Source organism: Glycine soja, chromosome 7, assembly GCF_004193775.1.
Source record: "Glycine soja cultivar W05 chromosome 7, ASM419377v2, whole genome shotgun sequence".
NCBI classification, from domain to species: domain Eukaryota; kingdom Viridiplantae; phylum Streptophyta; class Magnoliopsida; order Fabales; family Fabaceae; genus Glycine; species Glycine soja.
This window is the reverse complement of record NC_041008.1, coordinates 46,582,831-46,607,782: the sequence shown is the minus strand read 5'-3', so window position 1 is coordinate 46,607,782 and position 24,952 is coordinate 46,582,831. Positions and strand designations below refer to the sequence as shown.

Here is a 24,952-nt window from a genome sequence, read left to right as displayed (position 1 = left end):
TAGTTTATTGCCTTAAATAACCTTTGGTTCCCGTAAAATAAGAGATTTTTAATTTTAATCATTGAAAGATTTAAAGATATTTGTTTTGATGTGTTAGACTCATTGATGAGACAATGAGCTACCAATATCATTGTTGCGCCATCAACAAACACTGCTACTTGATAGAAGGATAAAAACAATTAAATTTTTAAAAGACTAAATTTTTTTAAAGCTCTAAAATAAAAATGAACATCCTATTTCATAGAGAGAGAACAATATTTAAGCCTAGTCTATTTTGAGAATTGGGCCAGCGTAAATTTTGCTTTAAGGTTCAAATCGACAAGGAAATAAAATTTTCTTTTGTATTTATTTTACCAAATCAAATTGGGACCTGATTATTAGTTTAAACAAGTACCTTGGCAGAATGTTAGAATGTTAGAATGAATTCGAAGGATGATAACCTCTGACCAATATTCACCAGAAACGAGACATTAAAACGGGGAAGGGGAGTTAAAAATGACTTCTAGAATACAAGACTCGACTGGAGAAGAATCTGAATCTTTCCTCCGTAGAGGCTGAATCTAAGCACGCCAACACTTTGAAACTTAATGCTTTAGTTCCCCCAAAAGACTTCACTAAGAACCTGCCAACATGACTCTTACCTCACCTCCAAAAATAAAAAGAAACAAAACACTTTACAAGTGCGACAAATTATCAGTATCGTGTTTTTTCTTTCTAAACTCAACAGTTCTCAATTAATACTAATCCCATAAAGGTATACCTTAGTTACACGAGAGCATAGGCTCGAACAGCATCAAAGTCCCTCTCGAGGACAACTTATTTAAGCCTTGAATCCCATTGAAGCCACTTTACAACCGTGGTTCCCACAGTCAAAATGTAGAAATAAATGAAATATTTATTAAAATCAAAACCAGAAACTGCAGAATATATTTATATAATATATTTGTTGTCAATGACTACTTAACACAATTCCCAAGAAGATTAGACAGTAGTAATGAACAGTAGCAAAACTTGAAATTCCATCTGCATAGTCATTAAAGTGAACCATTCACTAGAACAGGAAGCAATTTTCACTTGTAAAAATGTTATCAAACATTCTAAATCTTGTCTGTTTAATTGGTGATTGATCCAAAGGTTTAGAGCTTTCAAACTCTAACCCTCTTGTTACTGCAGCTAGGGCACTTGTATTGCTTGATGTGCTCAGCCTTAGCAGGAGTAATTTTAACACATTTACCATGGAACCATCTTTCACACATATCACAACAGATCCAGAATTCATCAGTGCCATAATTATCACCGCAAGCACCACATGTTGCACCCTGTTCATCATCTTCTTCTTCTTCTTCTCCACTCTCATCCTCTTCTTTGGGTGGTGCAGACATCTTCATCCCCTTGGCCTGAGACTCAGACTGATGGGACTGTTAAAAGGAAGCATCCAAAACAGGAAGACCAAAGTGACTTTCCAGACAAGGGCAGTGATAGAAATGTAAACTAAGAATCAATTGAAAACAGAATACCACCTTTCCACTTGATTTGCATTTGCTACCATTGTTGTGAGCAGCTGGTTGATCCTTTGATTGCTTAGCACTTCCTGTCACAAGTTCGAAGATTGTTGGCAGATCATTTATCATCTGAAAAAGCCTTTTCCTGTAAATATACATCCGAATCATAATTAGAAGTGAAGAACCTCCTAAATATCATACATGAACTTTTAACCCAACTTTCTCAAGATTCCTAGAATATACTTTTTCTTCTTGAGCTCCTAGAAGAATTTTTTTTTTCATTTTTGTTTTATTCACCCTCCCTACCCCAAAGGCCCAAAGTTTCTGTGAAAGACTCCTTCAATATTGAATTCAATCAGACTAACTTTTACTCATTTAGATATTCCAATTGAATCACCTTATTGTATTTTTAGGATTAGTTTCCCTATTTCCCTATATTTCATAATTTCTTTCATCTAATTAGGACTATGATTTAGTTAACAGTTTATGCTTTATGATTTGTATTCTCTTAATTTCTTCCCACAATACCTAAAACCATATATTTTCAACAGCCTTTAATCTACCTGACTTTTAATTCGATAATTATTTTAATATAAAGGAAACAAAATGATAGATTAGCATAAACTTAATGTCCTAATCTTTTGCTTAATATTATAAACATTATAATTCATATCACTCTCTTAATTTAAAAATAAAAAATTGTCCCCCTTTCCCTTTCCCTTCAAAATCTCATTGTTAAACAAACCCTCAATAAAGCTGCAAGCATGGCAAATTATTTTCACTCGCTAATGAAAGTCAAAATACTTAAAACTATAAAAATTATTTAGCTTTTTGAAAGTCTTTACTGCCACAATAGAATACTTTCAATGAAGATACAAGTTAGCAAAATACAATGGTAACATTCAATATGCTACCTCATAAGTCATAATACTATATATGTATCAGTTATACCACTAACTAGAAATCTAAAAGCAGATCTACGAAATCAATGTGTTATTTTCAAGGCCATCATGGCATTCGATCAACATGGGCGCCCAAAATTGTTCTTTGTATTTTAACTTCAGCATTAATAATTCATGTTGTTTGTGGTGATGTAAGTAGCCATATTCTGTACTAGGGCCTTAAGATTCACTACAAATGCTGGGGACCTTCAGAAAATTAGTGAAGCTGAAGCCCCTATCCCCACATTCACCTTTTAAACCCATCCTTCACAATTTTAGGCTTAAAATATTTTTCATTCCTTTTTCTTTTAGTCCCTAAACATTTTGTTCCATTTGATGCCTATTTTATTGACATTGTTACTTTTAGTCCCTGTTACCATAAGATTGTTAAGTGATGACAAGGCAAACAATGAGCCACATCATCAATGTACATGTGTACAATATCTACTTGGCATATACAAGGATATTTTGACCATGTCACCTCCCAGACTCATCATGGCAGTAGTCAGATCTCCATAGCCAAAATCCAAAGCCACTTTGCACCCTGACCATAGCACTTTTATTAAAATCTTCTACCTCTTCCTTCTCCGTCACCACCAGAAAACCAATTTGACTCAACTGCAAACCCACTTTGCACATAATTGTTTCCACCGTCCAAGTATACCACCAACAAGCCCATGCCCCCACTGCCAACCGATGCTCTGCCATTGTAGAGATCCTCCAACAACCAAAACCACAAAGTTGCCAACCTCTGCATCCACCATCACAAGTTTCCACACAGCATGAATTCCCAAATCTCAAGACTCAAATCTATGTTCTCTTCTAGCCTTTCCCAAATTCCCTTTCTGACTAACATCACTCAAATCTATGTTGTTTCATGGGTTCTAATATGGTGATCCCAAAAGAAGTGCAAGTTATGGCCAATTATTCACTTTCTTTCTCAAATTTCGACTCTTCCACTAACCTTTGCTTCCCTCTGGTTGGCTGTTATTATTGGCTCTTTATTGTCACTTATGTAGTTATGCTTGGCTCTAATTTCCTGTGGCTCTGATTTGCAGTTATTATGTGCGATTCATGGACTATGGAGGCATGATTGGTTATAGTGGCAGAGATCAGCGGCAAGTTTGATAAGCAACAAGTTGAGGACATTGGGTTTGGGTGACCATGGCACATAGGGGAATTCTCTTGGTGGTAGTTTAGAGATTTGTGGAAGGAAGGATTTCCATGGGATTCATATTTGTAGTGGCTTGGAGTAGTGACAGGCAAATGGGGACTCAGATTGTTATTTTGTTCCAGGGTTTGATTTGGGAAGATGAGTTTGCTTTTTGCTTCATGCTTGTTGGTGTATCAAAATTAAGCTTCACTAGAAACAAGAAATCAGAACTTGGACAATGAAAGAAGCTTTACTTTTTCACACTTTTTATTTGTAATCCCTCCTATTGCATTCTATTATCCTGTGCTGGACTCATTTTCCTACCTCTTTATGCTGCTTTTGTTCATTGATATTTGAGGTTGCTTATGGCCAAAAATTTGATCAAATAAAATTTAATCCTATATACTAACTAATAATATATCACCAAACTCCAAAGTGTTCATACTTCACGATGAACAGAATTTAAACCTCCTAAAGTTTTGAGTTATATGGCATGAAGCCCAATAGTGCAAATGAAGGAAAACCGAAAGTGGAATAAGATAGTAAAAAAAGAGAAACCATGCCAACTAACAGAAAAAGAAGTTCCTTCAGAGTTCAGACAAACATTACAAATTAAATAATTAATTATATTTACAGTAAAATAAGTTACCAAGATATCGCATACAGATAGATGAAGGCATGAAGGGAAAGTAGGTATACATTTAGGCATCTAAATGGTCAGTTAGCATCTAGCAGGGTGAGAAAGAAACATGATTGAGCATGGAATTTACAAAACAAACCTTACGGGAAAGAATATGAATAACATGGTCATGCCCCAGGTTGGTTTTTCTGGCTTAGTAACCAAACAAGATGCATAAATTTCTTGACAAAAAGATAAAGATGGAGAGAGAATTGGTATTTTTGTCCCTCAAAATACTCTTTAACATCAATCAAGACTTTCAAAGATTGTTTGCATCAATTAACCATATACTTCTTCAGTTGAACTCAACTATCAATGAAATTCAACCTTTAATTATTGTGCGCATATCATTTTAGTCTCTAATAAGGGCTGGATTAAGTCAATTTCGGAGATTGAGGTGATCAATTGACAGAATAATTTTTGAGAGACCAAAATCAATTAAATCCAATCTTTTAGGAAGCAAAACATAAACTTAATAAATATAAAAAAGAGGTATCTGGCGCTTTTATTTTCTAAACAATTCCATCAACATTATGCTTCTCCTGCAGAGTTAAAAACTGCTATTAACAACAAAAACACACACGCACACAGAGAGAACCTTGATTTTTCATTTAGTTCAGTGTTTCATGAAAAATTACACAAATTGCTATAATTCATGTTTCACTGTAAACTTAAATAGATTATTGAGAAGCATGAAAAATCTTGAAATATCTTACTAGCAGTTCAGTAGTGACACAAAACATGAATTATTAAAGATTTGTATAAAGAGACTAAACTAATGATAGCTTTTATTCCAAAAACTGTGCACAGCTAGAAATGAGTGATTGTAAACAATTTAGATGTATCACACAAGTTCAAAACTAGCAGGGTTATAAAAAGCCAAATACTTGTTTGGAAAAATAAAAGGACAAGATGGAAGAGAGTTTAGGAAGAATGTTCTAAATATACAAGAATAATAAAACAATTTCACAAGGCTAATAGAGAACAGGGTTCTTACCTTTCATTCTTACCAAATCCAAAGCGGGCACCAAAATAGAAAGCAACAGCAAGCAGCCATGAGTCACTGTGAACTGCAACCAGTGATAGCCAGTCCTTCTCTTGCATGCCGTCCCTGGCAAAGTTTATACCTAATGCTGGCTCAGGAAGTTCAGGAGGCACTTCCTCAACAGGCAAATTCACTTCCCATGTTTCATTTGGAAACCCATATAGACACAAATTCTCCTTCTCTACAACGAGAATAACATAATGTTAATAAAACACATTGCAAATAACACTTCAAAAAATCATTCTCTTGGGTTCTTCCTATTTGGGAGATTATGAAGGACAAATTTTGTAAATTACTTTAATAACCATTCAGATATTTCCTATGTAATTAATTGTTGATATTGCATTCTGGCATGGAACTTTATTAATAAAGGATAAGGAAAGATGTTAAATTGATAATTTGCCCCCATTCTTTGATTGTTTCTTTTCATTCCCCTTATATAGCTGTTAATTCATTCCTTGACAATTTACAAACATAACGAAGTAAACGAGAAGACAAAAAGCCATGAAGTTTGATGGAACGGTGTGACAGGCACTTGACCTTGTAGTAGTGAAATTTGTGCAAAGTGATAGCCAAATTCACATTAAACACATCAAACTTGACCCATTTGCGAAAGAGGAAGAAAACAAAATGGTGGTTACTAACTGTTTATCATCACCAGTACATTCGCACATTCAACTGCTAACAACATTTATGAAACTTCAATGACCCCGTTATATTAGTTTAATTGAAGTAGAGGGGAGATGTTTGTCATTGGCCTCCCTCCTCCTCAGCAAGCGGGGCAGATGGAATTATGAAATATTAATGAATGAGCGAGCCCAACAAGTATGTACGTTTTGAAAACAAGAGCATAGGCATAGCAAATAATGAAGGAGCAACAAGCAATGATATATTGACAAATTGGGAGCAGAGGAATTACAGGAGTGAGTGGGTGGAGAAAGGCACACGATAAATGATTGAAAGCAGAATGAAGAAAGGCATTATTATTATTATTATTATTATTATTAAGAAAACCCACCGGGATCGCACTGCTGGTAAAACTTTTCAACGTCTGCAAGCAAGAGAAGAAGAGAGTGTAAAATAAAAAAGAATATAAATAATAAAAGAATAAAAAGGAGGAAAGGGCGAAAGAGTAGCGTACCAGTAGTGAGGGCCTTAATCAAACCAGCGCGTCTGCCCTTAAAATCGGTGAAAACCTCTTCGACAGTTCTGGGTATTGGGTGCGGTACTCCTTCCATAAGCCTCTCTCTCTCTGCTGCTGCTGCTCAACAAGGTCTTTCTTTGGCTAGGGTTTTATTTTGTTTTGTTTTGTTTTTGCCCTATCTTATCTATTAGACAGATAGATAGATTTAGGGTTTAAAAATCGAGAAGCAAAAGCGTGAAAGAGTAATAATAGTAGTGATTGAAATTGAAATAAGAAGGAAGAAGAAGCATTGGAATTTGGATATGAAAGATGGGTTGTGAGAGTTGAGAGAGAAACAAAACAGAACTATTTATTTAGTACTAAGACCACTTTCCTCCTTCTTCCTTATTAACAACATTTCTATTGCATTATTAATTATTAATATTGTTTAAAATTATTATCTATCATATTTTTTATTTTTAAAACATTTCTTATTTTCATCATATTACTGTTTTTTATCTTGTTTCTTCTCTCTCAAAACACGTAAATGACCAAAATAATAAAATAAATTACCAAGTTGAGCTTTTTTTAAAAAAAAGATCTAAATTGAATCAAAATAGGTCATTTAACCTAAAATGATCAAATATATGATTTAGCCTAAAATCTAATCAGTATTTTTTTTATGCCCATAACATACCTAAATGTGTGATACTAAATCTACTCAAAATTATTGATGAATTTCTTTTTAGGCATAGTTACTATGTATGTCATTGTCTAAATAATCATAAAAATGCTCAAAATTATTAATTTTTTTTTAGCAAAAGAGCTCATGAACAAAGCTCATTGCCTTTCTATTCAAAATACCGTTTTTTTTATTTCTAAAGAAAACAAATAATTAAAATAACACTTGATTTGGGTGTTTTTTTCTTATTTTCATTGTTAAAGAAAATAGAAATAAAAGTAAAAATTTGTTTATTTACAATTTCAAAAACATTTTAAAAAATTGATGCAAAACAAAAAACAACACATCAACGTTTTCATCTTCTTCTTTTTTTCTTTTTTTTTTGAAAAATCAAAAATACAATCACACCTTATAACACTTTATAATTGATACATATTTTATAAATCTTAAAAATTTAAAAATAAAATTATTTTTAAAAAATAAAAATAGAAAATAACCATTGAAATTGACCTAATAATCTTTTTTTCAGTCTCTATAGGCAAAAACAGGGAACGTGTACCCTGGTCCCCAACCCTCCAAAGCTCAACAGCATCGCCACCAGCAAACAGGGAACGTTGCCGATCTGGTTTGTGATCCCAGTGGCTTGGGACGAAGAAGAAGAACCAGTGGGTCGTTGCCTTCCAACACAGCCATGGCTTCGTGAAAGACGCACCACCCACTGTCGCACGCATTTACAGCAACTAGTTTCTCTCGTTCTTCTCCAAGACGCCCCATTTCTGCAATTGGTAAGCTATATTGCATGACCAAACTTTAGGGCCACGGTTTCGAATTATAAATCCCCTCCTTTGAAATGATTTTTACTAATCAATGTTAAATGTGAACAGAACTATATTATTCCAAACTCATTCCACTGCAATGGCAATGAATTTGTTAGAGTATCGACAGTTTAAAATTCAGTAAATTGATGGTTTTGAGTGAAAATGGGGATTTGAGAGTTTTAAGGTAGAGCAAAACCATGCTAAACTTCAGTACATAGGCTGGCTAGCTAGCTCAAGGGATAAAATGAGCCGAATCCGGAGGCTTGTCTATGTTCATCTCATTCCACCTGTGACTGAGAGGGGATTTTCTAGCCTGAGTGTGGTCACTGCACCTTTTGATTTTACTGAAATTCAAATTAGTCGCCTTCCCACTGTCGTCATTCTAGGGCGACCTAATGTAGGGAAATCTGCATTGTTCAACCGTCTTATTCGGAGGAGGGAGGCTCTGGTATATAACACCCCCGATGACCATGTTACCCGTGACATACGAGAAGGACTTGCCAAGTTGGCCGACTTACGATTCAGGGTCTTGGACTCTGCTGGCTTGGAAGCTGAAGCCACTTCCGCTTCTATCCTCCACAGAACAGCTTCTATCACTGCACACGTCTTAGCAAAGTCACACTTTGCGCTCTTCCTCACTGATGCAAGAGCTGGACTTCATCCACTTGATCTCCAGGTTGGAAAATGGTTACGGAAACATGCACCTCAAATCAAGCCTATTGTTGCCATGAATAAATCCGAATCACTCTTTGATGCCACTGGCTCTCTGGCTTCAGCTGCAAACGAAATGTGCCGCTTGGGATTTGGGGATCCTATTGCCATATCTGCTGAGACTGGACTCGGTATGCATGACTTATATATGTCTCTTAAGCCTCTCCTCGAGGACTATATGCTTCGTGTCTTCACTGGTAAGTCAAACCTTATGACATTCCATTCAGTAATGAAAGAATCATAACTACAACTACTTGATTATTTTTTGGTTATCATTTTGGGTACATGGAAGGACTTGCTAAACTAATTATTTGTTGATGATTTTTTCTGTCATGCAATTTAATCATAATAGAAGAAGGTGCTCGCGAAAATAGCCACAACGAGGTCGAGGACAGCAGCGACCTTGATGTTGACAAAAGTAAGCTGCCATTGCAGTTAGCCATTGTAGGACGCCCTAATGTTGGTAAATCAACTTTATTGAATGCATTGTTGCAAGAAGACCGTGTTCTTGTGGGTCCTGAAGCTGGTCTGACAAGAGATTCAATCAGAACCCAGTTTGAATTTCAAGGAAGAACAATTTATCTGGTAAGTATCTATAATCCATGAATGCTTTGTTTCTGTACTTCTGGTAGTATTGATGGAGATTGGAGATACAAGTAGGAATCTTGATTGTAAGAGGAAAACATAATAGTTCTTTGTTTCTCTGACCTTCAAGTTAGATGATATCGACACATGTTTCTTTTCCATTTCACGTGTGCATGTGAGCATACATGCATGTGTCTCTTGTTCTGATTTTCAATCTTAAAAATATGCAATTGCAAGTCAGCAGGTTCTCTTTAAAGTTCATATTAACCTTTGAATATATTTTCATAGTAGCTATTGTACAATTTTGTCTGCTGAGCATGATCAACTTGCTATAATTTTGATTTTGCTCTAATTCTTTAGTAATCTTTTTTTTTTGGCACATTAATTGTCAAACATGATGCTTAGTATGGTTCGAAGCATCCAAACTTATATTTTGATTGAAAGTACTTGATAGGCATGCTGAATATACTTTTGCTTCAAGGGTAATAAACTTAAGTATATATTTGATATTGAAACTTCAGTTACATTTTATAAATATAATCATGTTTATGCTGTGATTCAGGTTGATACTGCTGGTTGGTTGCAGAGGACGAAGCAGGAGAAAGGAGCAGCATCCTTGAGCATTATGCAATCAAGGAAGAGTCTACTCCGGGCTCATATAATTGCTTTAGTACTAGATGCAGAAGAGGTATATATATGTTACATGCATTTTACATTTTGGAGAATGCCACATAACTATGATATAATACAGACAATTTTTTAGCTTGATAAATTGCAATTTCATAAAGTCTACTCTATTGTTCCAATTTAGTTCACATGTTTCTATTAATAAACACAAATTTAAACCTATTAAAATATGTTCCAGTAATTTGTTTACTGGTTGGAAACGTTGAATTTGCTGCTCAGATTTTGCTGATTTTGGTTTGAAATACTTATTCATTGAAGATTCCATAGAGCATGTGTAGTGTTCTTCCTGAGGTGAGCAACATGTGTCCCATTTCATCCCCTTCTGTTTTGTGTACCTACCCCTTATATGAAGTTATCCTGTCAATTATGATGGACTTAGTGCATGAAAGACTGTGAATTATGTGTGTGGAATACCCTCTTTTGTAAGTGTGATCCATCAGCATGATTTTTCTATATGCTCATTAGCAATTACATTTTGTATTGATAATATTTTTTTATTTGAAAAAATCTGTATTGATCAGATTATAAATGCAAGACGAAGTATGAAACATGCTGAAGTAGTTATAGCCAGACGGGCAGTGGAAGAAGGACGTGGGCTGGTTGTGATTGTGAACAAGATGGACCTTCTAAGAGGCAAACACAAATCGTCATCCTATGAGAAGGTTATGGAAGTTGTTCCACAAGAAATTCAGACAATTATACCTCAGGTCTGTCATGTAATAATAAGTCTAGATGTTCAATAAATTGGATTGTCACACACACGCATCATGCTTTAAAGTGTTTATGTCTTTGACATAGATGTCAAAATTGGTCATGGTTCAAACTTGAGAAGATATGTAACTTGCGAGGCTGTCGACGGCTGTCGACATATCATGCAGTCCTTACCAATTTCAACATTGACTTTTGACATTGTCAACAGGTAACAGGGATCCCAGTTGTATTCATTTCAGCATTGGAGGGAAGGGGCCGGACCACTGTCTTGAATCAGGTCATCGATACTTATGAAAAATGGTGTTCAAGATTACCTACAGCTCGTCTAAACCGTTGGTTGCAAAAGGCAATTAGTACATCCATCATCACTTTTTGTAACAGTAAAATATGCTATTGGAAGTAAATTTGCTTTCTTATTTCTCACTTTGGATTGGATTTGATCAGGTTATGAGCAGGCATTCTTGGAAAGACCAAGCAGCACAGCCTAAGGTTAAGTATTTCACTCAGGTCAAGGCCCGGCCACCTACATTTGTTGCGTTTGTGCGTGGGAAGACTCAGCTTTCTGATACAGACATTAGGTTCTTAACCAAGTCCTTGAAGGAGGACTTCGATTTGGGTGGAATTCCTATACGGATCATGCAACGTTCTGTCACTAAGAAAGATGCCAGTGGAAGTGGAAATAGCAAGAATAGCCATTCGGTATGCAGAGTGGTTGAAAGGACTGTCTCTGACAAGAGAAGTATCGTAGATGAATAACAAATTTGACTTCTCATTAAAGGACATGAGTATCACTCCGCAGAATTTGCTAAAACGAGTTTAGAGTTATTTAATTACAGTATAATTTTATTCTCAGTTCAAAAGCTTGATTCTGAATTATTGAACTATGTGCAGCGAGGAGGAGCACAATTTCAAAGGTGCTGAGTTTTATGCAACAATAATATAGTGTTATGAATCGTTGATGATTTTTTTTGAGTAATTGTAGATGTTTTTGAGTAGTGCAATATATATTGAATGAATTGTTGCAATTTTTTAATGGATAGCAATTGTATCATTAATAAATAACAATATGAATGAATAGTGCAATTAAATCTGTCAAAATTGGTCCAAGTTGGATTGTCAAAAAAGGTTGCCTAAAAAGGACCATCAATGGGCTAGGCTGGACTTGTTTAGTCTTTGTTTTTTTGTTACATGGCCTATTTGGTCTGGTATTATTTTGTTATTTTTCCTTTTAAAATTAATATAAATTTGTATTAAATTTGATTCCTTTGGCTAAATGTATAAAATGACCAGTAAGTTTTTTTTGGTGAAATGGGAAACAAAAGACAAGCAAGAATAATCTTCCAAGAGGATCTCCAACACATCCGCAGGGCATAAGTAAATTTGTATTCATTGCTAATTTAAAATCAATTAAAATAATGAAGTGCTTTAATTCAAAATTTCAAATGAACAGCAAGATCCACTCTTCTTTTTTTGTACGTTTAATATTTTCTAGGACATTAATTGGGAAACAATTGAACATGGACCAGGGTTCTCTAAGTTGCCTGCAGCTGAAGAACAACCAACCTGTGCGGTCCAAATTCTATGGCTGCTAAATTTTTATGCTATTTATATTTTTCTTTATAAACAATAATAAACGATCGAATCCATTAAATGTTTTTTTTAAAAAAAAGAATAAGAAGTTTGGGTACTAATCTATTGAATGAGGAATTCAGAAAATAAAAAAGCTATTGAATGAGGAAAAATATAACGTCGATCAACATACGTGTGATAGTTTTAACCTACCAAATGATTTCAAATTTGAGTGCTAAATTTGTAATCACGTTAAATACTTGAAAAAATAGTATTCATAGTGATGTCAAGTATATTAAAAGCTTCTTAAATTTTTGCATTCAGACACTAAATACAAGCAAGCAACTTAACAAAATATCAAGAGACTGTTTGAAGCAAGTAACCAAAATGTTTTGAGCTGAAAAAAAATATATTTCTCAGTAATATAATAATATTGGAAGCCAGGGAGCTAAATATAAATAAATGAAATCATACAATTCATGTTACACAAAAAGGTGAAAAATAGCCAGTTTCTTACTTTCTTACAGTACTACATTCTAAAATTTCAAGTCTCAGGTATGAGTTGTGATTGAGAAGTGTCTACAAAATCCAAGAAATTTCTACCTCACTGCTAGATGAACAGAAATAAACTACGGCAATAAATGTTGGGCAATGGGCTGTGAAGTGCCAGCTAGAACAAAACTAGAGTGTACCAAATATGAGAATTCAGGGGTGGATGACTGAACATACAATATGAGATTAGGAGTGATTGTATTCAAGAGTTAATTGATCCACACACAATTAAAAATCATATTTGTTATAATTTTTGAACATTTTATCATATACTAGGAGAAGAAATGCACCTCTCTAAATTTTTAAAACAATAAATAAATAAACAAACAAAAAAATAGAAGTTAAATACCGTTAATAAAAAAGTTATAGAATAAAAATCCTAACAATACATAAGTAGTGGGAAGTTACTGTAGGTTGAAAGAAAACTACATTATTTTTATGAAAAAGTAATTTAAGAATAAAAATTTTCAATAAAATATAAACACCAAATGAAAAATATTTTTATTATTATTAGTATAAATAACAAATCATAATTACTAATATGTTCTCAGTACTAATGTTTGAGATTCCATATTGATTAATAACATTACCATATATATATATATATATATATATATATATATATATATATATATATATATATATATATATATATATATATATATATGAAAGTGGGAGATTCCAAATTGTAAGACCTAATAGAATTGGGTTGCATGCTTTAAGACTGTCTTTGATTTAGAAAGTGAGGAAAGAAATAGATGAGAAATTTTGTGACTTCCTAGACATTTTAATCTTTTATACTTTATTTTAATTTAAGAATTTCTGTTATATATTTATTTTCTTTATTTTTATTCTCTAAACCAAATACAATATAAGTAATTTTCATGAGAGATTAATTATCTATAAAATCAATAGATATTTCATATTAATATCACAGTGGAAAAAATCATAATTAAAGAATTTTACTTTTAATATATTTTAATTAAATTCATAATTTCTGTTATATACATCTTGTCTTCCTCTACATAGGATGACAATTGAAATAATCTCTAATCAATAAAAAAATCAACATTAATTTATATTTTGTTTATGGGCATACCAAAAGGAGACCACCCACCGAGGAATCTATTTAGAGAGCTAGCAAGTCACATACCCCACTGGTTTACAGAGACAAAAAGTGATGATCCAGATAGTTGTGGGCGCTGCCACCACATGTTTTGTAAATTTTTATTCAATGAAAAAAAATACTAGATTGTATGTAACACCACCTAAGTCCAATCATTATTTTAAAATGGCTCGACAACGCATTGTTCACCTAAACAAGGTATTGAATTGAGACGTCTTTCTTAGCTTAGTAGTTGAGGTCACGATAGATGTAGTAGGGGTACTAATAACTATACATGGTAATGGGCGCGGATGAATACAAGTATTGTCTCTCCAATCTTTTACCTTAACTTTTTAACATATTCTTATTCTCATACTCGTATCTGACATCTAACGGGTTAAGTTTGTTATTTCATTCTGGTACCTATTGGATATCTCCAATCTAACCCAGTTCGATACATGATTCAAATTAAAAAAATATTTTTTTTGTAAAAAAAATATTAAAAATTTGATTTTAGAAAAAATAAATTAATTGTTAAATATTTATTTTTAACTACTTATATATCAATAAATTTATTATAACGTGTGTGTCTACAAAAATAGTTAAGAAAATAATATTAAATTATGTAAAAATTCTAAAATAAAATTAACTAGTAATAAAAATTTTATGCCTTTTGATTAAATTATGCAAAAATTCTAAAGATTTTAACTGGTGGGACAAGTTCGGGATTGAGACGGGTTCAGGATCGGGATGGGTCTAAAAATCTCATACCCGTATCCATATTCGACTTTTTGGTTATCGGAAAAAATTTGAACCTAAACCCATACCCGATCAACTCGAATATTATCCGTCAAAATCGGGACAAATTCCATCGGATACCATGTGTATGGGTTTTCTTAGCATGCCTACCAGGAGCATACAAGTATATATGGCAATGACATCACAAAATTAGTGTCGTTATCAGTATAAAATTAACAACACCGACACCTCATTGCAAGACAAGGAACAGACAACGAATCTACATTTTCCTTTCCTCTTATTTTGTGAAGTGAACCAAAATAACTAGCAAGAGAAGTAAAATATGACAGAGACGTAAGAATTAAAAAGAATAAAATTATAGATGTAGAAATTGATAAAAAAAATGTTTTAGAAGAAAAAAAAAGTTTGATATCTTCAAATCTTTCCAAGCGTCCCTACTCTCACTGGGTATGAAATTAATATTCATTGATATGTGAAAAAAAAAGTAAGAGAAGTGGAAATTAGTTAAACACTATGGAATATTGGATTAAATTGTTTTAGAAAATCACATTTTTGTTGTAATAATGAATCAAGATCCCGTTTCTGTTTAGATTACCAAGGAGTACTTCAAGGTTAATAAAATAAGTTTTTGTCAATTGGATTTTTTTTCGACATTTATGTCATGTATTTATTTCATACTGTAGACTATTTTATTATTTTTCTTCATTGGTTTTAAAATATTAATCATTTTGGAATTATTCTAATTTTAAAAGTTTAGAACTTTCTTTTCTTTTCGTTTTACAAATTTTACCTTTAGTAACTCATATGCTCTCAGGGAAATATTATCATTTTTATTAGGTTATATCACAACAGTCCGTACCGACTAAAAAGAGAAGAAGAAAAATAACCGAAAAAAGCTGAGACTTTAACATTGAAGAAACACATGTCTAAGCGGCTGAATAAAAAAAAAAAAAAAGCACTTTCTATATCTAACTAAGTAAAAGCTATTTCATTTCACGTTTGTTTTTACTAGAAAATTGAAGCATTTCATTTGGACGTAGAGGCAAACAAACACATGGTTAGTATCGATGGATTGATTTCGGCATGTGCCACAGAGCATAGCCAGCAATCTCTAAGAAATTTGAAAGAACTGAAGTGTCTCTGCAGCCAACAAATAATTATGAAGAGACATTGGTCGCTGTTTCGTGGGAAATCATTTAAATTAATTCTCATATATGACTCATCAAAGTGGTCCTTTCTACAATATAAAAAATTATAATCAGACAATTATTTAGGCCAACAACATACGTAGTGTAAAGAATCAATCAATCAATTGTATCAACAAAAGAAACATCAACATATTATATCTGGAGTGGAGATGATATGATATGGTGGAGGAAGACCTCCTCCAAGTACAACCCAATTTCATTTAATGCTTCCCCTGGTATCCCCATGGATTTTTGCTTGTCCAATTCCACAAATCCCTGCACATTTCCTCTATACCGTATTTTGCCCTGCACCATTAAAAAAGACGATAATAATAATAACTCTAAACTGTTTATCGACAATGCAGCATAGTAGGTTGGTCGTCTGTTTTATAATAGACCTCATCCTTTTAATTACCAATTCATAAGCTGGCTTGTCATAATTATGCAGAGTAAACCATACAATTATAAAGCTAATCTTTAATTTTGTTGTGCATGAGATAAAAAATGATAATGATGATGAAATTGAGAGGAGCAAGTAAAAATAAAGAAAGCGATGGTGGGTACGTACTTCCAACCAAGTTCTTTCTCAGCCTTGTCCGTAGATGCATATACAGCAGTAGCATCCCCGGGTCTTCTGGGACACATTTTTAATGGAATTTTCTGGAAAATTAAGAAATCAGGTTGAGTGGAGTGGATGATTCATGTGAGCGAGGAGAGGAAGATGAAAAATAATATGATATGACCTTGCCGGAAGCTTTTTCAAAGGCAGCAACCATTTCAAGCACGGATGTGCCACGCCCAGTTCCAAGATTGTAGGCACTACAACCTAATTTATTAAGTTATCAAGAACAAAGATATGATAATTAAGAAATTGAATTGAAAGCACATATGATACGATACGATACCGATGTGGTCTGTTGCAAAAAGCTTTCGGAGGGCAGCAATGTGGCCATCTGCCAAGTCCATTACATGGATATAGTCCCGGATCTGCAGATATATTGTTGTAAGCTGAAGAAGGAAGGAAGGAAGGAAGAAAAGAGAATGAAAGACAAGAGTGAGTGAGTGAGTGAGTGACCGGGGTGCCATCTTTAGTGGGATAGTCATGACCATAAACATTGAGCTGAGGCAATCTGCCAACGGCGACTTGGTGAATGTAAGGCATGAGGTTATTGGGGATTCCCCTTGGATCTTCCCCAATCTGTCCACTCTCGTGGGCACCAACCGGATTGAAGTATCGAAGCAGAATGATCCTCCATTCTGTCTCCGCCCTCTGGATGTCTCTGGCTATTTCTTCTACGAACAGCTTTGTTCTTCCATACGGATTCATGGCCTGCAAATGCACCTCCTCCTCCACACATGGGACTCTATCAGCTTCCCCATAAACAGTTGCCGATGATGATATAACCATTTTTTTACACTTGTATTTAGCCATTGCTTCAAAAAGGTTTATAGTCCCCACTAGATTGTTGTCGTAATAACGCCGGGGCTTTGCAACGCTTTCGCCGACACCTTTCAGCCCAGCAAAGTGGATCACCGCATCAAACCTGTTTCAGTGTCTTTCTTTTCTTATTAGCTAGTTCTCCAAATCGAAACACAAACACACTCTTACTTTTATATATAACCGTCACTTACTTGCTTTTCGAGAACACTGCCTCCAAATCCTGAACATTGCGGAGATCTCCGTGGAAGAAGGTGAGGTTGTTGGAAAGATGAGGACCGACCAGGCGGCGAACCCTGTGAACGGCTTCGATGAGGGAATTGTCAAGGTTGTCGATGATGGAAACCCTGAAGCCCTGCTTCAGAAGCTGAAGCACCGTGTGGGATCCGATGAAGCCTGCCCCTCCCGTCACCAGAACCGTTGACATCGGGGACACCATCCTCCTCCTTCCTCACAACTTTCAATAACTATTATTATAGACACATAATAATTCTCTCATTTCATCTTTTCCACTACAATCCAACTGTCGGTCACTCACCGCAATTCAAGCCCATCAAATATGCTTTCCTTATTTATAAGTCCACCCTCATTTAACTACACTCACCTTCATCTCTTCAATTTTTCAACTAATTAATTATTTCCACCCTACTTTAACCAACTTTTTTTCCTTTTTTTTTTAATTTACAGTAAAGACTTTTACATTATTAGAAATTATTCTAAATAATAGTTACATATAAGAAACCATTTTTTTTTTATATCAAAATTTTCTGACAAAATCAATTGTTTTACGACATCCATATATCATTCCATAAACTTGACAAGTGCAATATGTAAGGAGGTTTTGCCACGTGTAAGTTTCTCTGTTGCTGTTCCTAGACGATGCTGGCTGGCATGTTTGGGTTAATTTCCGGGTTGAATGCCATTTTTTTTTACATTTTCAGATATGATTTTTAAAAGCTAATAATAGTTTTTTTATATTTTAAACATGATTTTCTTGTCTTTCCAAACATGCTAGTAAAAAATAAGCAACATGGGTATTATATTAGACGGCAGTGCGTAAAGTGTCCTTATGGCACTGATTTAATTCCGCCTTGCTTAGGTTTTTTGTCCTGATCGATTCCCCAAGAATTCTCCCTTCAACAACAAGACAAACCGATTAATGGTTCATTTCTTCGATCTATTTTATGATTAAATGATGAACAATCACATTGTGATCTCTCTGATCTGCCCAGTTGAGTTACTTCAAGTTTCACTTGTCCCCTTTACGTTATATTTTACAGATTACAATGCAAATTCTATCGTTTTCTTTCAAATTAATATGATCAAAAGCCAACATCGATCGGATCACTTTGAGGTGTTAGAAAAGTTAATGGTAACTCTCCAACTAGGACAGCAGAATATAATTTCTCACCATCTTAATTAGCAGTTGCTTTATTCCGTTTTCTAGGCTGCCACTTTGTCCTAATGCAATGTTTCATGGCTCAATTGCATTCACTTCAGGCTATTTTCATACTATTTCAGCTCCTTTCATTAATTTAAATTATACTCACTCCATCCTATCATAATGTTTGTATAAAAAGAAAAAATTTATCTTAAAATAATTGTTAATATAACATCCATTTCTTATTTTCATTTATATCTCTTATAATATTAATGATACAAAGTACAAAAATAAAACAAAAATTAATTAATAATGATAAGATTAATTTTATAAAATTATTTTTCTCTTTCATTTATTTATTATTTTTCTTAATTTGTATGTACAAAATAACTAGGACAACAATTATAATAAGATGAATGAAGTATATTACATTCAAAACCCACTAAAGAGTCAAATATTTTAATTAGAATAATTAAAATAATTACATATAAACCTTCTAACGAGAAATCAATAAAAAAAAATTGTGAACATCTCATGTTTAATAACTCGCGAGATTCATTCAAAAATAAACAGAAAGATGCAAAGCAACGAGATATTTACAGGGGGCAAGTAGGGGCCTTGGTCCCCCTACCTTTTTTATATATGAGAAAAAATTAAAATTAAAAAATAAAAAATATTAATATATATGTATATATATATAAGAAAAATATGTTTTTTATTTAATATTTGTTTAACTTTTTTTAGTAGTAGATGATATCTTTAATTTTATCTATAAAATTAATAATAAATATCTTTTAAACTTATTATTTTAAAATAATTATTTATTAAAATTTAAATAATTATGTAAAAGAAAATCCGGCCCCCATTCCATCCATTCCTTGGTCCGTCCCCGATTGTATGTGTTAGAATATTTAAGAAATACCTCATTATATTATTAGTATTGTTGTATTTTAAAATATCTTGAAATAAAATATAAAAGACGTACATTTATAATGTAGGTATTAATGGTAAATAAACATTTAAGAAATACCTCATAGACATGTTTAGACTGACCAATGTCCTCTGCTCGTGAGCAAAAGAATTAATATATGACAAATAAACATTTGTTATTAGTATTAAGTTTTAAATGAATACCAAAGAAATATGTTTTTTGATGTATTTATCAAGCGTACGACATGATCATGCATGTCAATGGAGCCATGCAAATTCTGGCTCCTTTTTGGATGCTTAATTTTTCTAAACATGTGAGCACTTCAAGTAATGAGTGGGTGCATTCTATTATACTAACTGACTTTTTCACACATAATCTCTCATCTGGCTTCTTGTCGTGATAATTAGGGCTTCCCTGAACATTTTAGAGTCTGTGAGAGTCTTTGTAGTGAAAGTTTTTTCTTGATTAGATCCTCATGCTTAAGTCTCTACATCACAGTCTCTCATGTATCAGTGAAAATGAGTAATTAATATAGAAAGATTGTTATTACCTGAGAGACAATGCAATTAAAATTAATTAAGATAGTTTACTAATCAAAGTTGACTCAATTAGTTAAAGGGGGAATTCAAATAAGCATTCTAAAAATATCATGTTGGTTTGTTCACATCATGTATTTTTATGTCCAAGTTCAAATTATGTTTATCTCTTCCTATAATTAACCACACCTATTTGCAATAAGTATCAAAATTGGTCACCCTACCTGTCAAATTTGTCAATAAGCCCAACCAGCACAAAAAAGTTGTTGAGTATTCAAAAAGGGTTGGATTTTGGATATCTAATTCCAGCAATTTGAATTTGAGGATCAGTTTTAGAAAAGTAAAAATACTAAGAATGTGTTTGGATTGAGAAATTTTAAGAATTTCAAATACTTCAATTGAAATTTTTTTATTTTCAAAATTTTGTGTTTGGATAAAAAAAATTAAAATTATGAGGATGAAAAAAATGAATGAAAAAAAGAGAAGATATAATTGGTGGGCTAGTTATACGTGTTTCTCTATGCTCACACCCGATCGATATTTTAGGATCTCAGACGGTGTTTCTTGAAGAAGACTGTAAGAAGAGAATTTCAATTTCTTACCTTTTAATTTAGAAGGAAATTGAAATTCCAGATTTTTAGTTGTTTAAAATTCTGTTTTAAAATTCCAAAATTTTAAATTCTTCATGAAAAACATCCAAACAATAAATTCTAAATTACAAAAATTCAAATTCTCTGGTAAATTATTTTCCTTATTTAAAATTCTCTATCCAAACATACGCTAAAGCAATGAGCAAATCATACTTGATAAACCTATAAAATTCATCTCTAGGAGCAAGACAACTTTTTCCATCTTGAATATATATGATCACAACATGCCTAAGAAGCAATAAGAGGGACTGTAATGTGCATAGCAGGAAGTTATTGTTGGAATGTAAAATAAAAATGTGTCAACTCAAGTATAAGTCATGTTGAACATAACAATAGTTGATTACACTGTCACTTTAATTTATCTCATGATGATAATTGTGAGATAAAATGATACTAGTAAAACAAGAGTACAAAATTTAACAATTTACTATGTGAAAGTGGTCTCTAGTTTTTTGTAATATATAAATTAATCTTTTGGGGATAAATTTATAAATTAGTAAGTTAATATTTTAGGAAATAAATTTATATAGACGTATATTTTTAAAGAATGAGGTAATACAAGTTGTTACTTTCTAAAGACCAAATTATATGATATTTTTAATGGTTGTTCATAAGCATATTAGTTAAGAAATATTCAATATTTTAATTATTTAAAAAAAATTAATACAATTTAAACACCAAGTCTATGTATAATGAATATACGACAATTTATGAGTTTTAAGTGTTTTAATACTTAAATTTAAATGTAACGTTTTTTGTCTACTAAGAAAACACAATATCTTGTTCTGCTTATGCTCTTTCTTTCCCAAATTCTATTTTGTATCAGTGTGTCTTTTTTTTTTTTTTGGTCTAGCAAATTTTGGTTCAGTCATTTTATTTTTGAATATGGTTTTGCGCTACTTAAATACAAATGCAACTGTCAATTTGGACCATGCAAGAATGGGCCAGAGTATATAAGTGGGCCTAAAGCAAAATTGTCTAGTGCACGTAGAACTTATTTTCCTTGATCAAAGCATGAAACCCAAAACATGTACTGTATGAAATTTCAATTGTATTTAGGTAAAGGCTGTGCCATAACATAAGAAACTAGAATGAAAAAAATATTAAAACATTATAAATGCAATATATGTTACGGTAATTTAATTTTTCAACGTAATGCTTAATTACACAGAAAAGATTACATATCCTGGGGAAGAGTTGGAGTTGGACGTGTTGTTGACGTTCCTAATTTAGCCATGGAAATGAAATCGGTCCGTCAATGCTCAAGGTGTGCAAATTAACGTCTTCTAATTGGTTTAGGGCAACTAGTTCTGCTTCTGCAGAGAACAAAAAAGCTTCCAATATAATTGAATTACATGTCCTAGATCAGAGTGCAGTCTAATTATACTCCACTAGAGAACAAAAATACAACGTTACGCCATCAAGGATTCATTCCTTCCTCTCAGTATAATATTATAATTATAATATACTATAATAAGAATGACATATTGTAGTCCTAGACTAGATTGTAAAAATTTCCAAATATGACATCTGTCTCCCCCTAGCTCTTGTATTTGTATCAGTATCAGTTAAAAAGTGGGTAACTGGACTCAATTCTCCTTGCTGAGTGCTGACTATGTCCAACAAAACAAGTGCTTTGTCCTTTATTTTCTTCACGGGAAATACTGTGACTGTGTCTGTGAGGCTGTGACCACACAGTAAGTACGTCCAAAATTAACTGTGTGCCATGACTACCTATTATAACTACCTATGTCCAACAAAACTTTATATTATTGAATTTGTTTAATATTTTAATATATGTGACAGAAATATGAATAAACTTAAAAATTTGTTTTTATCAGATATATACTTTTTTAAATAACATAAATTAAACGAACATTTTTATCACACACTATATATATAAACCTGCAGCCTCGACTTCAGCTAGCTACCAAACCTGATCCCATGCTTTCCAAACTTCCAATGCGTACTTTTTAAAGAGATAAAGAAAGAAAAGGGAGTGCATATATCTATAGATATAGATAATATGATATGATAGAAAGAGAAATTATATGTATAATGTATTGCTATAAACAGGTGTTTAGAGTGCATTTAGTATTACCATATTACAACTCTACTTTTTTCTTTTTTTACTTGTAAATTGAAATTCTCCTTTTTTCACTGATAATCCAATTGATAACCCTAGCTAGACTCATTTCATTTATCCGGAGTCATGCTATCAAATTATCTTTTTTTTTAATCTTTACTTACTATTTTTTCTCATTATATCGCCTTTAGTTCATATGTGTGATATATATTAAAAAAAATACAAATTTATTGTTCCAATACAACATTTTAAAAAAATTGTCTCGTTATTGTTTCTATAAATACTGTTATAAATAATAACTACGTAAAGAAATATAAATAAAATATGAGAAATCATTGAAAAATGTTGCTTTTGGAGGGAAATTAAACAGTTTTCTAAACTATACCTATTTCTATAAAAAATACTACTTTATGAAAAGTCAATGAAGCTTTTACACAATTCGTTTTCAAATTTAGTTAATTTTTTTAGAAAAATAAATTGAAATATAATAATTTAAATTTTAAAAATTAAAATACACTATCAATTAAAAAGAAATTAAAACTAATTTTATCTTATTAAAAAAGTAAAATAAAAACATTATTTATAAAATAAACATTTATTACATTTTTATGTCTATCTTTCTCGTCCACTCCATCATTTATTACATTTTAAATTTAAATTTATCTTTCTTCCTCTTATTTGTATATTTTTTTGTACAAGTATAATTTCATTAAAAGAAATTAAATATTTATTGTATAGAAATTAATAATATAATATATTACACAAAATTTATTTGATATATTAATATAAATGCAAAACAATTTTACACTATCAATTAATAAAAATTACTATTGATATCATATAAGAATACTTTCCCTAGTATTCCTCATTGTATTGAAAATTCTATTGCGATGGAAGTGAATACATGTTTTGCTGGAAAAAAAAAATATTCATTGTAAGAGATAAAGGACTATATATGTATATTAAACTTGTAGAAAAGTTTTATATTTTCATTTAATCACAAATAATAATTTATCATAAGTTAATTAACTTTAATAATAATTATTTTAAAATTATTTAAATGATAATATATAATTGAATGACAATATAAAATTATTTTACACTGTTTGTTTATAGCCATTAAACTTTTAATATAAAATTCAAAAAATTTATCATATGTGATTATTTGTGGTTAGATGACAGTGTAATTTTTTTAAATTATAATGCATTTAATATATGTTAATTTTTTACAGATTTTTTTTACAATTTATACTAATAATTTCTATTAATATGTTGATACATTATTCTATTAGTATAGATTCATAATTAATGCTTATATACTTACAATTTGCATTTGTCAAACAAAAATTATATCGATAAGGTCTAATCTAATGTTCATTTTTTTTCTTCCCGTGTTTCATTATAAGCTCAAAAGGAAATAAAAAAAAAAAAAAAGTGGCATGCTAATAAATTGGACATCAATACCATTAAGTCTAGCTCATGCTAACTACATAGCTATTTTTCTAAATCAACTAATATTTCTGACCGTGAAAATATTAAAAGGACAGTCTTTATCAAAATAAATAAATAAACACTATTTTTCTATTTGAAGGATAAGGTTTAAATATATGTATTGTTATATGTGTTGCCAAATGTGCAAAGCACTAAACTAAATTTATTTATACTAATTATGCTGTGTATTATAAATCATATAACTATATAAATAAAGAAACAAGTTATGATATACTAATAAAATACAGAATTCAATAAAACGTAGAAATATGGAAATTAAACGTTGTGGGTGTGTGTGGAGAGAGAGAGTTAATCTCTATTGATTTTGAATAGATAATTTTCAAAAAATACAAACCCAATAATCTGAAAGATTTTCCCTTGACGAGTAGCATGCATGGTAGGTTGGAACTAACACTGAACGATGAAATTGTTAGAAATTTGAGAATAAATAATGAAGTCGTGCATCACTTAAAATATGGTTAAGAGAATTGATTGTATAAATGATATAGGACTGATAGATATAAGATATATATTAATTGCTTTTTAAGTTTTTTGTCAATATGTGATATTAGACTACTATTTTGTCTTCTTAACCCATTGAACGGCAAATCTTTAATTTTTGTAATCTCT

At 31.9% G+C, this 24,952-nt stretch overlaps 3 protein-coding genes across 3 annotated transcripts; 1 reads left to right on the top strand and 2 right to left on the bottom strand.

The window, feature by feature from the left end:
• Positions 1–898: 898 nt before the first annotated feature.
• On the bottom strand, positions 899–6,826 carry LOC114420276 (PHD finger protein Alfin1-like). Its single transcript, XM_028386209.1, has 5 exons — positions 6,462–6,826; positions 6,339–6,371; positions 5,273–5,501; positions 1,521–1,647; positions 899–1,418 (listed from the first exon to the last, which is right to left on the bottom strand). The coding sequence occupies exons 1-5, from the start codon at positions 6,556–6,558 to the stop codon at positions 1,146–1,148; spliced, it is 759 nt and encodes a 252-aa protein (XP_028242010.1). The 5' UTR covers positions 6,559–6,826; the 3' UTR covers positions 899–1,145.
• Positions 6,827–7,650: 824 nt separating this feature from the next.
• LOC114420275 (GTPase Der) lies at positions 7,651–11,674 on the top strand. Its single transcript, XM_028386208.1, has 7 exons — positions 7,651–7,910; positions 8,010–8,851; positions 9,007–9,239; positions 9,802–9,927; positions 10,448–10,633; positions 10,846–10,983; positions 11,082–11,674. Exons 2-7 carry the CDS (start codon positions 8,188–8,190, stop codon positions 11,391–11,393), a joined length of 1,659 nt encoding a protein of 552 aa, XP_028242009.1. The 5' UTR covers positions 7,651–7,910; positions 8,010–8,187; the 3' UTR covers positions 11,394–11,674.
• Positions 11,675–15,802: 4,128 nt separating this feature from the next.
• Positions 15,803–17,807, bottom strand: LOC114420274 (UDP-glucose 4-epimerase GEPI42-like). Its single transcript, XM_028386207.1, has 6 exons — positions 17,442–17,807; positions 16,885–17,353; positions 16,715–16,796; positions 16,553–16,635; positions 16,378–16,469; positions 15,803–16,115 (listed from the first exon to the last, which is right to left on the bottom strand). Exons 1-6 carry the CDS (start codon positions 17,684–17,686, stop codon positions 16,031–16,033), a joined length of 1,056 nt encoding a protein of 351 aa, XP_028242008.1. The 5' UTR covers positions 17,687–17,807; the 3' UTR covers positions 15,803–16,030.
• Positions 17,808–24,952: the final 7,145 nt, after the last annotated feature.